The following is a 13,925-nucleotide window of genomic DNA, read 5'->3' as shown; positions in this document are numbered from 1 at the left end:
GCTGCAGTCACCATCTGCAGTGATTTTGGAGCCCAAGAAAAGAAAGTCTGCCACTGTTTCCATTGTTTCCCCATCTATTTGCCATGAAGCGATGGGACCAGATGCCATGATCTTAGTTTTCTGAATGTTGAGCTTCACTCTCCTCTTTCACTTTCATCAAGAGGCTCTTTAGTTCTTCTTCACTTTCTGCCATAAGAGTGGTGTCATCTGCATATCTGAGGTTGTTGATATTTCTCCCAGCAATCTTGATTCCAGCTGGTGCTTCATCCAGCCCAGTGTTTCTCAAGATGTACTCTGCATAGAAGTTAAATAAGCAGGGTAATATTCAGCCTTGACGTACTCCTTTCCTGATTTGGAACCAGTCTGTTGTTCCATGTCCAGTTCTAACTGTTGATTCTTGACCTGCATACAGATTTCTCAGGAGGCAGGTCAGGTGGTCTGGTATTCCCATCTCTCCCAGAATTTTCCAGTTTGTTGTGTTCCCGACAGTCAAAGGCTTTGGCGTAGTCAATACAGCAGAAATAGATGTTCTTCTGGAACTCTCTTGCTTTCTTGTTGATCCAACAGATGTTGGCATTTTGATCTTTGGTTCCTCTGCCTTTTTAAAATCCAGCTTGAACCTCTGGAAGTTTACGGTTCATGTACTATTGAAGTATCGCTTGGAGAATTTTGAGCATTACTTTACTAGTGTGTGAGATGAGTGCAATTGTGCGGTAGTTTGAGCATTCTTTGGCATTGCCTTTCTTTGGGATTGGAATGAAAACTGACTTTTTCCAGTTCTGTGGCCACTGCTGAGTTTTCCAAATTTGCTTGTATATTGACTGCAGCACTTTAACAGCATCATCTGTTAGGATTTGAAATAGCTCAACTGGAATTCCATCACCTCCATTACCTTTGTTCGTAGTGGTGCTTCCTAAGGCCCACTTGACTTTGCATTCCAGGATGTCTGCCTCTAGGTGAGTAATCACATCATCGTGATTATCTGGGTCATGAAGCTCTTTTTTGTATAGTTCTTCTTTGTATTCTTGCCACCTCTTCTTAATATCTTCTGCTTCTGTTAGGTCCCTACCATTTCTGTCCTTTATTGTGCCCATCTTTGCATGAATTGTTCCCTTGGTATCTCGAATTTTCTTGAAGAGATCTCTAGTCTTTCCCATTTTGTTGTTTTTCTCTAATTCTCTGCATTGATCATTGAGGAAGGCTTTCTTATCGCTCCTTGCTACTCTTTGGAACTCTGCATTCAAATAGGTATAGCTTTCCTTTTCTCCTTTGCCTTTCACTTCTCTTCTTTTTTCAGCTATTAGTCTTTTTCTTTTATACCTGTTAAACTCAGTTCTGTTTTTGTAATGTTTATTTATTTTGGCTGTGTCTGATTTTAGATGCAACACACAGGATCTTTGGGATCTATGTTGCAGCAGGTGAGATCCTTCTGTTACGGCACGTGGGCTCAGAAGTTGCAGTGCATGAGCTTAGTTGCCCCACGGCCTGTGGGATCTTAGTTCCCCAACTAGGGATCGACCTGTGTTCCTTACACTGGAAGGCAGATTCTTAACCACTGAACCACCAGGGAAGTCCATCTCCCTGTCAAACTCTTATTTGGTTTTCACATCTTGTGAAAAGTGAAGATTCCTCACCTCAGCCCCAGAGACCATGATTCAGTAAGTCTAGCATGGGAGCCCAGTAATGTGCATTTTTAATGTGTTCCCCTAGGAGTTGGACATAACTGAGTGACTAAGCACACACACACACACACACACACACACACACACACACACACAAGGTAATTTTGATTTGTGTGGTCTGACAAGAGGACTTTGAGAAACACTGCTCTAAGATTAAGAGGGCTTAGCTTGGCTGATACCCTACTGCTTCTCTGCCATCTAATGACATGATCCTCCTCTCTACTTACAAGTCATAAAAATATAAAGTCGTAAGTATTTGAAACCAAAGTTCTAAAACTTGCCTCTTAGACGTTTCTCTTTGGAATTGGCCTTTTGATTCTTGGAATGGTAGCTTACTTTCCCCAGTACTTGAACTCAAAGTGTTCCCAAATCCTAGGTAAAGAGATAACATTTTGAAATAAAATACCAAGAAACAGATGAATAAAGATTTTCACAAGTTCTACAAGGACTCTCTCCAAACAGATATGATCTGGTTAAAGAGAGAATGAAAAATTCTCAATAATTAAATTTACTGTACATATATAAAACAAAGGAGTGAAGTTAATGGAGTAAAACTACGTAACACATAGGTTAGCTTATTACTTACTATATTAAAAGGCCCCCAAACCATTTTTATTCATTTATAAGCCATGTAAATGATTAAGTCGAAGTTATTCAATATTTTCAGTGATCTGCAAAGGGCTGACTTCCTGCTGTCAGCCATCCTTGGACAGTCTCTCCATCTCGTTATCTTGTCTTATACTTACCAAGGTTTTCACTTCTCTGTTTTAGTGAAATAGGCTGAATCTGCAAGTAACTCAAAGGCCTAGTTCCATTATTTTTGGATTGTATATGATTTAAACACAATATCTAATACAGGAGAAACTAATCATTTCCTCTTAATTATTTATTCCTGAAAAGTCAATTCATGTATTATTTCTGCTAGAAATAATATTTTTATGTTGTTTACTAGCATATAAAAATATTTTTAAAAATAGAATATTTTAAAATATAGCAGTTGTTTACATGTCGATCCTAAACTCCCTAACTATTGCTTTCGCCCATCCTCCTCCCTGCCCCTCCCAACCCCAGCAACCTAATGCTGGTCCTTGGAATTCTGCTCAATGTTATGTGGCAGCATGGATGGGATGGGAGTTGGGGGAGAATGGGTACATGTATATATATGGCTGAGTCCCTTCACTGTTCACCTGAAACTATCACAACATTGTTAATCAGCTGTACCCCAAGGCAAAATAAGTTGAAAAAAAAATGGAACATTTTTGTCTTTCAAAAATATTACCAGAACATGTGAATCCTAAAATGGAGAGCAGGATAGTCTCTTTTACGAGGGAAAATTCAATAAATCTTAATTTGAATACAGCCTTTAACAAGAGAAGGGACAACAGAATAGAAAAGCTCATTTGCTATATCATCATTATGGAATAATCTTGACCTCTGTCCTAGGGATAGGAAATGTTATTTGTGAGAGGGCCACATTTTTAGTTTTGCTAAAATTTATAATCTGAATAAATCAAAGCTAATTAAGTACATGCACCAAAAAGGCAAATAAAATTAGTTTCAAAAACTTGACTGAAAAACATTCAAGGAATTTCTCATGAATTATTTCATTCTAAAATACATACATTTCAAATAAAATACATATAATACATATATACAAAAATATATACAAATGAAATATATTTCATGCTATTTACCTGATGTTTTTGTCTTCTCAGTTTCAGCTGAAAAGCTAGTAATTTCTACTAAGTTTTCATCATCAAAGTCATCCCAAATTTCATTTCCGAATTCAAAGTTCACTTTCAAAACTTCTGAAAATGAGAAATTACTTTTAATCGCATCTGTCAAATTCTAGTTTCCAGATGCATTAAAATTTCTGTTGAACAGAATTGTTTGAGGGGCTTTTTCACTTGAAGTTGTAGAATAGGTCCATCAAGAAAAATCTGTCATGTGTTTGTATAAGTAAGTATGCTGCTGCTGCTAAGTCACTTCAGTCGTGTCCGACTCTGTGCGACCCCATGGATTGCAGCCTACCAGGCTCCTCTGTCCATGGGATTTTCCAGGCAAGAGTACTGGAGTGGGTTGCCATAGGTACTTTTAAAACCATAAGCATCATTATCTATTGACATATGAAACACATTTTTCAACTATTAATACTAAACAGAGGTCTTGAGTAGTAGTTTTCTAAAGCACTGGGGTCAAGCATTATTGAGTATTGTAGTCAACCAGTTTTATTTACTACATTACATGTAGTGATTGATTGCTACACTAAATTTAATTTTCAAGGTATTTTTATAGATAAAATTAATTTTCCTTCTTAATTCCGGCATAAGAATAATCTTATTACAAGATTGGATTGTAATAGCTTCTAAAATGGGCTTCCTTCCCATCTCCTTTCCTTACAAGTAGTCAATTTTGAGTACTGCTATGAAAATATATCTTTATTTTTCTGCTGCTAAAATATCCTCAGTGTTATCCACTGTACATAACCTGGTTTTAAAGCCAGAATACCCACTGTATGTAGCCTGGGTTAGAGTCAGACTACCCAGGTGAAAATTCCACCTTTCTCATTTACTGGTTGGATAATATTAGACAAGTAATTTAAACTCTGAGCCTAGTTTTCTCTTCTGCAGAACAGGGATAATAATAGTACCTAACACATATGATTATTATGGAAACTAAATGTCTTTACCTGTGCAGTTTTCCATAGCAGTGTGTTAATAAATAGTGATAATTTGTTTCTCCAAAAAATCTTGTGTATATATATGTATTGTATGTATTTGTTATATGTAAAGGATGTGTGATTGCAGCCATGAAAATAAAAGACACTTGCTCTTTGGAAGGAAAGTTATGACCAACCTAGACAGCATATTAAAAAGCAGAGACATTACTTTTCCAGCAAAGGTCCATCTAGTCAAGGCTATGGTTTTTCCTGTGGTCATGTATGGATGTGAGAGTTGGACTATAAAGAAAGCTGAGCACAGAAGAATTGATGCTTTTGAATTGTGGTGTCGGAGAAGACTCTTGAGAGTCCCTTGGACTGCACAGAGATCCAACCAATCCATCCTAAAGGAGGTCAGTCCTGGGTGTTCATTGGAGGGACTGATGTTGAAGCTAAAACTCCAATACTTTGGCCACCTGATGCGGAGAGCTGACTCATTTGAAAAGACCCTGATGCTGGGAAAGATTGAGGGCAGGAGGAGAAGGGGACGACAGTGGATGAGATGGTTAGATGGCATCACTGACTCAATGGACATGGGTTTGTGTGGACTCTGGGAGTTGGTGATGGACAGGGAGGCCTGGCATGCTGTGGTTCATGGGGTCGCAAAGAGTCAGACACGACTGAGCGACTGAACTGAACTGAACTGAAAGGATGTGTAGCACACAATTTACACACGATAAAATACACAGCATGTTCAATTGTAAATTCCACACATCTAATTGATTATCACTGAATGTTTTCATTGAATTTTGCCAAACTCTTGTTCTGTATCAACATGTGGTTGCAATTGATAAATGTAATTCTCACATTCATTTGTCAATTCACACATTGGTTGATATTTTTGTTGACTTTAATAAAAGTTGGAGAAGGAAATGGCAACCCACTCCAGTATTCTTGCCTGGAAAATCCCATGGACGGAGAAGCCTGGTAGGCAACAGTCCATGGGGAGGCAAAGAGTGGGACATGACTGAGTGACTTCAATTTCTTTCTTTAATAAAAGTGAAACAACAAAGACATGTTGGAACTTCATTCATTCAACCAAAGACTTAAGCAACTTCTTTGCTGAATTAGATAATAATTTTCCAATGCTAGAAGAATATTCTTTCAATCTTCCATGCTATCCACAATGTAAGGGCTACAGACATGACACTGACAAACCTGCACTTTTAACATTTTCTCCATCACTTTCTTAAGTATAAGCAATAAGTCAAGCCATGATTTGTATTGTTTGCTGACTTCTATGATGTAAAGATTCCCACTATGATTGATTTCAAGCTAGCAGTGTGACACAACTGAATGCAAAGTTGGGAAGAAATGCACAATAGCACCTCTTTATGAAGTATTTCCATCGTACAGATACAAATATAGATGTAAATCTCATGTGTTAGTGTTAGTCACTCAGTCGTGTCTGACTCTTTGTGACCCCATGGACTGTAGCCCACCATGTTCCTCTGTCCATGGAATTCTCCAGGCAAGAATACTCGAGTGAGTTGCCATTTCCTTCTGCAGGGGATCTTCCCAAGCTAGGGATTGAACACGGTCCTCCTGCACTGCAGGCAGACTTTACCCACTGAGCCACCAGGAATACAGATAATCGTAAAATGTAGTAGAATAATGAGGAAATGGTTAGTTTTAATATTTACAGTCTTAGATTTTAATATAATTTATTTAATTGAAACTTTATATAAATAAACTTTAATAATGCCAGAAAGAATCCCCTTATACTCTTATAAGCTCACTCCAGTAAAATTTTTCTTCACTTTAAATAACCTCTACACTATCCAAAACTTTCTCTATCCTTTCACTCCAGCTTCAACTCCAGTTCACATTATTCTAATTTTGTACCTTGATAACACATACATATCTATGTTCTACAAAGAGAAGTAGGTACAAAGTGCAACAGAAATATAGAGAAGAGGACCATCTGGCTAGATGGGCTGCTGCTGTTTAGTTGCTAAGTAAAGTGAAGTTGCTCAGACGTGTCTGACTCTTTGCGACCCCATGGACTGTAGCCTATCAGGCTCCTCCGTCCATGGGATTTTCCAAGCAAAAATACGGGAGTGGGTTGCAATTTCCTTCTCCAGGGATCTTCCCTACCCAGGGATCGAACCCGGGTCTCCCACATTGTAGGCAGACGCTTTTACTGTTTGAGCCACCAGGGAAGCCTGGTGTTTAATTGCTAAGGTGAAGGTGAAGGTGAAGTCGCTCAGTCGTGTCCGACTCTTTGCGACCCCGTGGACTGTAACCTATTAGGCTTCTCCATCCATGGGATTCTCCGTCCATGGGATTCTCCAAGCAAGAATACTGGAGTGGATTGCCATTTCCTTCTCCAGGGGATCTTCCCGACCCAGGGATCGAACCCGGGTCTCCTGCATTGCAGGCAGATGCTTTAACCTCTGAGACACCAGGGAAGTCATGTTCAATTCTTCTGCAACTCCATGGACTGTCACCCACCAGGCTCCTTTGTCCATGTGATTTCCTAGGCAAGAATACTGGAGTGGGTTGCCTGCTATTTCCTTTTCCAGGGGATCTTCATGACCCAGGGACTGAACCCAGTTCTCCTGCTTGGCAGGCAAAATCTTTACTGCCTGAGAAGCCCTGGCTTGATGGGGACTGGCAGCTAAAGAAGGAAGAGACTTGAGCATATTTGTATGCTGGAAAGAAAGAGACCTTAGGGAGAAGATATTGAAAATAAGGGCAAAAGAAGAGAGACAGCTAGTCTCCAAAAGTTCCAGGGGAGGCAGAACTGGAAAAATTAAGATTACAGATGAAAGGATAAACCTTAAATAGAAGAAAAGATAATTCTTTTTATAAAACAGTTAAGGATAGTACAGAAACAGAAAATATATAGTTGTGGGGTGGAAAGTTGAAAGAGTTCATATATTACAGGTTTTGATTTTCAATTCTCCACTGATAACTAAAAGTCAATTTCATTTTATAGAAATGGTATTGCTTGGGAATCAAGAGATATGGAATCTATTTCTAGCCTTGCCATTAATTAGATATGTGATTTTGGACAAGTCATTTAATCTCTTTGAGTCTTGGCTTCTTTCACTGTAAGATGAGAAGTTGCACAAAAGTCCCTTACAATTTAAATTGTACAGTTCAACATACTTTCTCATATAATTTCTAAAATCTTTTCTTCTTCTCTTCTTGAACATGGAATACAGATGATAAAAAAAATGTCATGTTTTTCTTAAAGCAGTCTTAAGAGCAATATTTGAATACATTTAAAATATGTTTTACCACCAAAGACTAATGTGTAAAAAGTATAATGAATATACTCAATTACTATTAATAACAGTATCAGATACTATACTAAGAGTTTACATACATTATCTCATTTAATCCTAAAATTCCTAAAATATAACCAGATGATGGAATTGAGACAAACTAAGTTTTGAAAAGTCACTCAACTACTAAATGAGCTAGGATTTGAACCTAGACAGATTATTTCTATATCCTGCAAGTTTAATAACTATATTATACAACTTCTTTAAAAAAATGGGGGAGGCATTCAGTAAAAGATGGGTATAGTAATACTGGGTATATTAATATTGGGTATAATAATATTGGGGTTTAAAGTATTTAGATGAGGCTTTTATATCATAATAAAAATCACATTTGGAATGGCGGGTAGGAAAGAAACAGAAGTAGAAAAACTATTTAAAGACAATATGAAAGTAATTAGAGGGAAGGATAAACTCTGGTATGGAGAAGGGCAGGGGATAGAGTAGCTATACAAGGAGTAAGTTAGAGGGCTATTGGTTGAAGAGAGATGAAGATAAGAGGGCTAACAATCTTACACTTTCTATCCATGTTGTAATGATATTTTTCAGGCTTTCAACAAATTGGATAAATGCTCTGATATTCTATGTGAGGTTAGGGGATTTTTTTTTAATTTGATATTGGGTCTAATGAGTGCCATTGTGTCATAAGGGGTGGTGGGTACTTAAGTCCTTGCCTACTTCAGATCTTAAATTATGGCTAGTGACAGCAATAGAGTGAAAGAATAAGAGAAAGGGTGGCAATAGAAGTAAAAAAAAATACACATAAGAAATTGTTTTCAGAAAACCCCAAGCTTACCATTTCTATGTACAGGTACTTGAATAAACAACTTTATGGCCAGAATTATTTCTTACATGTTTTAACAGACTGGCTATTGGTACCATGACCCAAAGAAATGGTACTATTAATGGCAGGATAAGGACTAAGGAGGAACCAGGCCCAACACTGAAGAATTTATATGTGTTATTAAATGAGTTATATCTGATAAACTGGGTTATAGTCTCACATTATCATAGAGACTGTAAAAATCATAGTTTTAAGATCTACAGAGATATTAAAGTCACTAAATTTTCTATTCCTTAATTTTAAAGATAAGATTAAGCTCAAAAGAGATTAAATAATTTTATCAAGGTAACACAGCTATTTTGTAAAATGAAACTAATTTTATAAACAAAAAAATTATTTCAAATAATTCTAAAGACACATAAAAGTAACAGTTTGGTATTTTAATACTTTAAATGTTCAAAGAGCCCTTATATTCTCAGCTTTTCCTCATATTATCTTTTTAAATTAATTAATTTATTTTAATTGGAGGCTAATTACTTTGCAATATTGTAATGTTTTTTGCCATACATTGACATGAATCAAACAGTCAAAGCTATGTAGGAAAAGATTCTAAAAATCTGTGACAGACACAGAAAGACCATCTGAAATAACAGACCCAAGAATTTGAAACTGGTTCAATAACTGAAGAGAAAAATGTTGACGTTAGTAATGATAATAATTTTAGATGTTGGTTTTTCAATAACATTGCTTGTCAGTCCAAAGTAGTGATAAATCATATTCTCTTTCAAGTCGATATCAATAGTAATTTACCTTTGTCTTGATATGCAGATGGTTGTTGTTGCTGACTTTTTGTATAGATCTCATGCTGATCCCTCTGCTCCATTACAGGCAATTCAGGTGTGTTTAAATATTCTGACCTTTATAAAGATGAATAAAACCATTGAAAACGTTAAAGAAAATATTACAATTAATCTGACTTTGAAAACTACTTATTCATATAAGTGAGAAAAAAATTGGTTCATCTACTCAGTACTTCCATGATTAACTGTACTAGCTTGAGTAGTAAAGGGTTAAAAAAATTTCTGTTTAATGGAAGTGACAACTACTTAGGTCATGTAGTCATCTTCACATGCCCCCATAGATTCCTGATATCTGTGTGTAGCCTTAAAAATTTATTGCTAATGCTTCTTTCAGTTAGATAACAAAAGCTAGGATCTCTTGAAGTACTGTTGGCATCTATTCTGATTGGTCAGTGGCTGTTCTGTACTGACTGTTAAGTACATTAAATGTCATCCCAGCATGTGGAATGCCCTTATCTGGAAGGGAAATTACATATATGTTATTTTTCAGGCATCATAATATAGGAAAAGAATGCTGAGTTCGCATCTAGAGCCCTCTGCTTACTAGGAATATGAGCTTTGGTTATTTCATCTATATAATGAGATAAAAATACCTTGATTTATAAGCCAGGCTGTTGCTAAGGTCAAAAGAAATAATGCACAAAAGCTCAATTTTTAAGTTATAAAGTATTTTATAAATCTGAGATATTATTAACATAGAGATGATTTGATCTATGTTAAAAATATACTATAACTACAGAGTTCTGAAAAAACCTGGGGGTACAAAAGATAAAACTCTTATGATGTCATTACCTCATTATAAAACTAACTAATTACTATGATTTAAAGGTAGCCAGTAACAATCTTTCTCTGAGTAAATGATTATTTGGAGAAGCAGTTTATGATGAATAGTTTACCTCAGATATTAACATTATATTTGTACCTTGCTATACTGGGAAGAGAAGGTTTTGGAGCAAAACCAAAGTCTTTAAGGTCCACACCTGGAGATTTATTCACCTGCATCTATTAATGAAAAATAACAAGTTCAACTATCAATTTCACATCAATACCTTTTAACAAATGAGACAAACAGCAAAATCCTGCTGACACACATAGTCCCCAAACCAACAAATTATAAGAAAAACAGGCTAATTCTCAATTCAAATCTCCTTCTCAGGCCCTTCTTAAATGCTGATATTCTTCATGCTTCTTCTTCACTAGGCCATCTTCTCTTTTCACTCTGCTGCTGCTGCTGCTAAAGTCGCTTCAGTTGTGTCCGACTCTGTGCGACCCCATAGACGGCAGCCAACCAGGCTCCCCCGTCCCTGGGATTCTCCAGGCAAGAACACTGGAGTGGGTTGCCATTCCCTTCTCCAATGCATGAAAGTGAAAAGTGAAAGTGATGTCGCTCAGCTGTGTCTGACTCTTAGCAACCCCATGGACTGCAGCCCACCAGGCTCCTCCGTCCGTGGGATTTTCCAGGCAAGAGTACTGGAGTGGGGTGCCGTTGCCTTCTTTCTTTTTACTCTACATGTTCTCAAAGATCTCATCTGTTCCCATGGCTTCAGTTACCATCTACACATGAATGACTCTCAAATCTGTAGCTCTCTGTAGATTTGAACTCGTTCTCTTTCTTAATTTTCTACTTCAGCTCTCTCCTGACTTTCAAACAGCTATATCCAACTGTTTATAGAACATCTTTACCTAGACATCTTGTAGGCCTCCAAATTCAATATTTCTCAAATGAACTTTTATCATGTTTCTATTCCTCCAAACTTGCTTTCCCTTTAGAGTTTTTACCCTAGTGAGGCCCCACATTTTCCCCAATTGCTCAAGCCAGAAAGTGAAAGTGAAGTCACTCAGTCATGTCCAACTCTTTGTAGCCCACCTGGCTCCTCCATCCATGGGATTCTCCATGCAAGAATACTGGAGTGGGTTGCCATTTCCTTCTCCAGGGGATCTTCCTGACCCAGGGATCAAACTCAGGTCTCTTGCATTGCAGGCAGACTCTTTACCATCTGAGTCACCAGGGAATCCCAGAAGGCTGGGTATCATCTTTAACAATTCTTTCTACTTCACCTCTCATAAGCAATTAAGTACCAAGGTAGCTGATTCTACCTCTGAAAAATATTTTAAACCCAGCCACTTCTCTCCATTGTTACTGCCACTACATGAGACTAGGCCATTGTCTTGCCTGGATTACTGTAAAACCTCCCAAATGAATCCTTATGCTCTTTTTCTATTATCTCTAATCCATTCTCTACATTGCACCCAGAGTGAACTTTACAAAACAGCCATTGATTAAAGTCCTTTAGTGATTTCCCTTTCAGGATAAAGTCTAAATCTTTAAAATAGCAAAATTATTTTCATGATTGAGATCCTACTTATTTCTTCACCCTTATCTGTCTCCACCCTCCTACTTGTACTCCAGATATACTGCATTACTTCAGTTTTTAAAAAGATCTGTATCTCTTTCTCTGCCCTGGGTCACTGCATATTCTCTACATCTGAAATAATTTTCTAACCCTCTTCACCACTACTCTAGTATTCACCTCTCTCCATACTTGGCTTATGCCTATATATCCTTCAGGCCTTAGTCATGTTTATCAGGAATCCTTTCCTGGCCTATTGAAAATGGAGTGAGTGTACTTTCTATATAAGTCCAAGTTATCTTACACTTCTGTCACAGAATCACTCATCACACTGTGCTGAAAAAATCTACTTACTTATTTGTATCCTTCACTCAACTGTAAGCTCTATGAGGACTGAGACTAAAACTCTCTCATCATTTTATCTTCCACATCTACTACAGTGCACATTCTTGGTGTTCAATGAATATGAAAAGGAAGGAAGGAAGGAATGATGTGGAATAAATATAAAAAAAAAAGAATGAAAAACTTGGGATACTAAAAAATAATTGTCTTAGAAAAGGTGGTTGCCATTTCAAACTGCAAACCTTTCCATGTTTCCCAGTAGTCTCCATATTTTAGCCTCATGACTCAGAATCTTCTTTTTATTAAAAAAACCCTAGAAAAGAAACCAGTCAATCCTGTAGGACATCAACCCTGAATATTCATTGGCAAAACTGATGCTGAAGCTGAAGCTCCAATACTTTGGCCACCTGATGTGAAGAGCTGACTCACTGGAAAAGACCCTGATGTTGGAAAGAGTGAGGGCAGAAGGAGAAGGGAGAGACAGAGGATGAGATGGTTGGATGGCATTACTGACTCAATAGACAAGCGTTTGAGCAAACTCTGGGAGACAGTGAAGGACAGGGAAGCCTGGCGTGCTGCAGTCTATGCGGTCGCAAAGAGTTAAGACATGACTTAGAGCTGAACAACAACAGAAAAGAAACAGGTGCTCTGTCATTTTCTTGGCTCTTTTCTGTAGCTTGATCAATTATTTGGCCCTGGATATGATGGCAATGGCATCCCACTCCAGTACTCTTGCCTGGAAAATCCCATGGACGGAGGAGCCTGGTGGGCTGCAGTCCATGGGGTTGCTAAGAGTCGGACATGACTGAGCGACGTCACTTTCACTTTTCACTTTCATGCATTGGAGAAGGAAATGGCAACCCACTCCAGTGTTCTTGCCTGGAGAATCCCGGGGATGGGGGAGTCTGGTGGGCTGCCGTCTATGGGGTCGCACAGAGTCGGACACGACTGAAGCGACTTAGCAGCAGCAGTAGCAGGATATGATGACCAAGGCTTAGAGTTACTCTGCTAGTGACTTATCAAGAGAAGCTTCATCACTTGAAAGGGAGACTCTTGCTCAGTACTCATCTAGAAGAGTGATGAGTCACTCTCGTAAGTCACAATTAAAATCAGCTTTAGATTTTCCAGGCCAGTCCACCACAGATGGAGCCACGAAAAGGCAAGAGGATCTAGTTTCAATTGCTGAACCAAAGCAAGCTACATACCCCTCTCCATTTCCCTCTCTCTGGTTTAAAAAATAAAGAAAAAAAGGCTAATGAAGGAAAGGTTTGTATAACTATGCTCCAAACATGGATTTATAGATTAACTATTAAAAATTAAAGTATCTTTCCCTATGGGCTTCCCTGATAGCTCAGTTGGTAAAGAATCTGCCTGCTATGCAGGAGACCCCGGTTCAATTCCTGGGTCGGGAAGATCTGCTGGAGAAGGGATAGGCTACCTACTCATGACTGAGTCAGACATTTCCTTCACACTTTTCCTAACAGAAACCATATTATGAATAAAAGTCATATTCCTAGTCAAGCCTTTACATAACTCTACTTCTGTGGATACCTATCTAATTGATACACAGAATAATAACTATAGAACAAGGGATAAATGTTATTAAAACTAACCTTAAGACGTTTAACTGGAGGAAGAGATGAAACAGCATTTCTATTTCTTAAATCAGATAAATATGAAGAAATTGTTGATTCTTTCACTTCTGACTTCTGTGCAACTCCAGTTTTACCTATGAAAGGAAATTCTAGATTCTTTTAAGTTCAATTTTAGGTATTATTCAAATAAGACCAAATTTCTGCAACATTTTTAATCTAATATTTACTTTTTAAAAATGTTGTCCACAAAAGAATAAAAATTATTTGAGTTATAAGCTGCATAATATAAATATCATGTATAG

At 37.6% G+C, this 13,925-nt stretch overlaps 1 protein-coding gene across 1 annotated transcript in view; it reads right to left on the bottom strand.

Annotated features, from left to right (window-relative positions):
• The window catches only part of HFM1 (helicase for meiosis 1), a 114,229-nt gene that overhangs the window by 4,189 nt on the left and 96,115 nt on the right, over window positions 1–13,925 (bottom strand). The window contains exons 31-35 of the mRNA XM_052637751.1: window positions 13,642–13,757; window positions 10,258–10,337; window positions 9,286–9,392; window positions 3,377–3,490; window positions 1,964–2,054 (exon numbers count right to left, since the gene is read on the bottom strand). Of these exons, the coding sequence (XP_052493711.1) occupies window positions 1,964–2,054; window positions 3,377–3,490; window positions 9,286–9,392; window positions 10,258–10,337; window positions 13,642–13,757 (508 nt within the window). The remainder of the gene's footprint in view (window positions 1–1,963; window positions 2,055–3,376; window positions 3,491–9,285; window positions 9,393–10,257; window positions 10,338–13,641; window positions 13,758–13,925) is intronic.

This window comes from Budorcas taxicolor, chromosome 3 (genome assembly GCF_023091745.1).
Source record: "Budorcas taxicolor isolate Tak-1 chromosome 3, Takin1.1, whole genome shotgun sequence".
In the NCBI taxonomy this organism is placed as follows: Eukaryota; Metazoa; Chordata; class Mammalia; order Artiodactyla; family Bovidae; genus Budorcas; species Budorcas taxicolor.
This window is presented reverse-complemented; position numbering and strand designations above follow the sequence as displayed.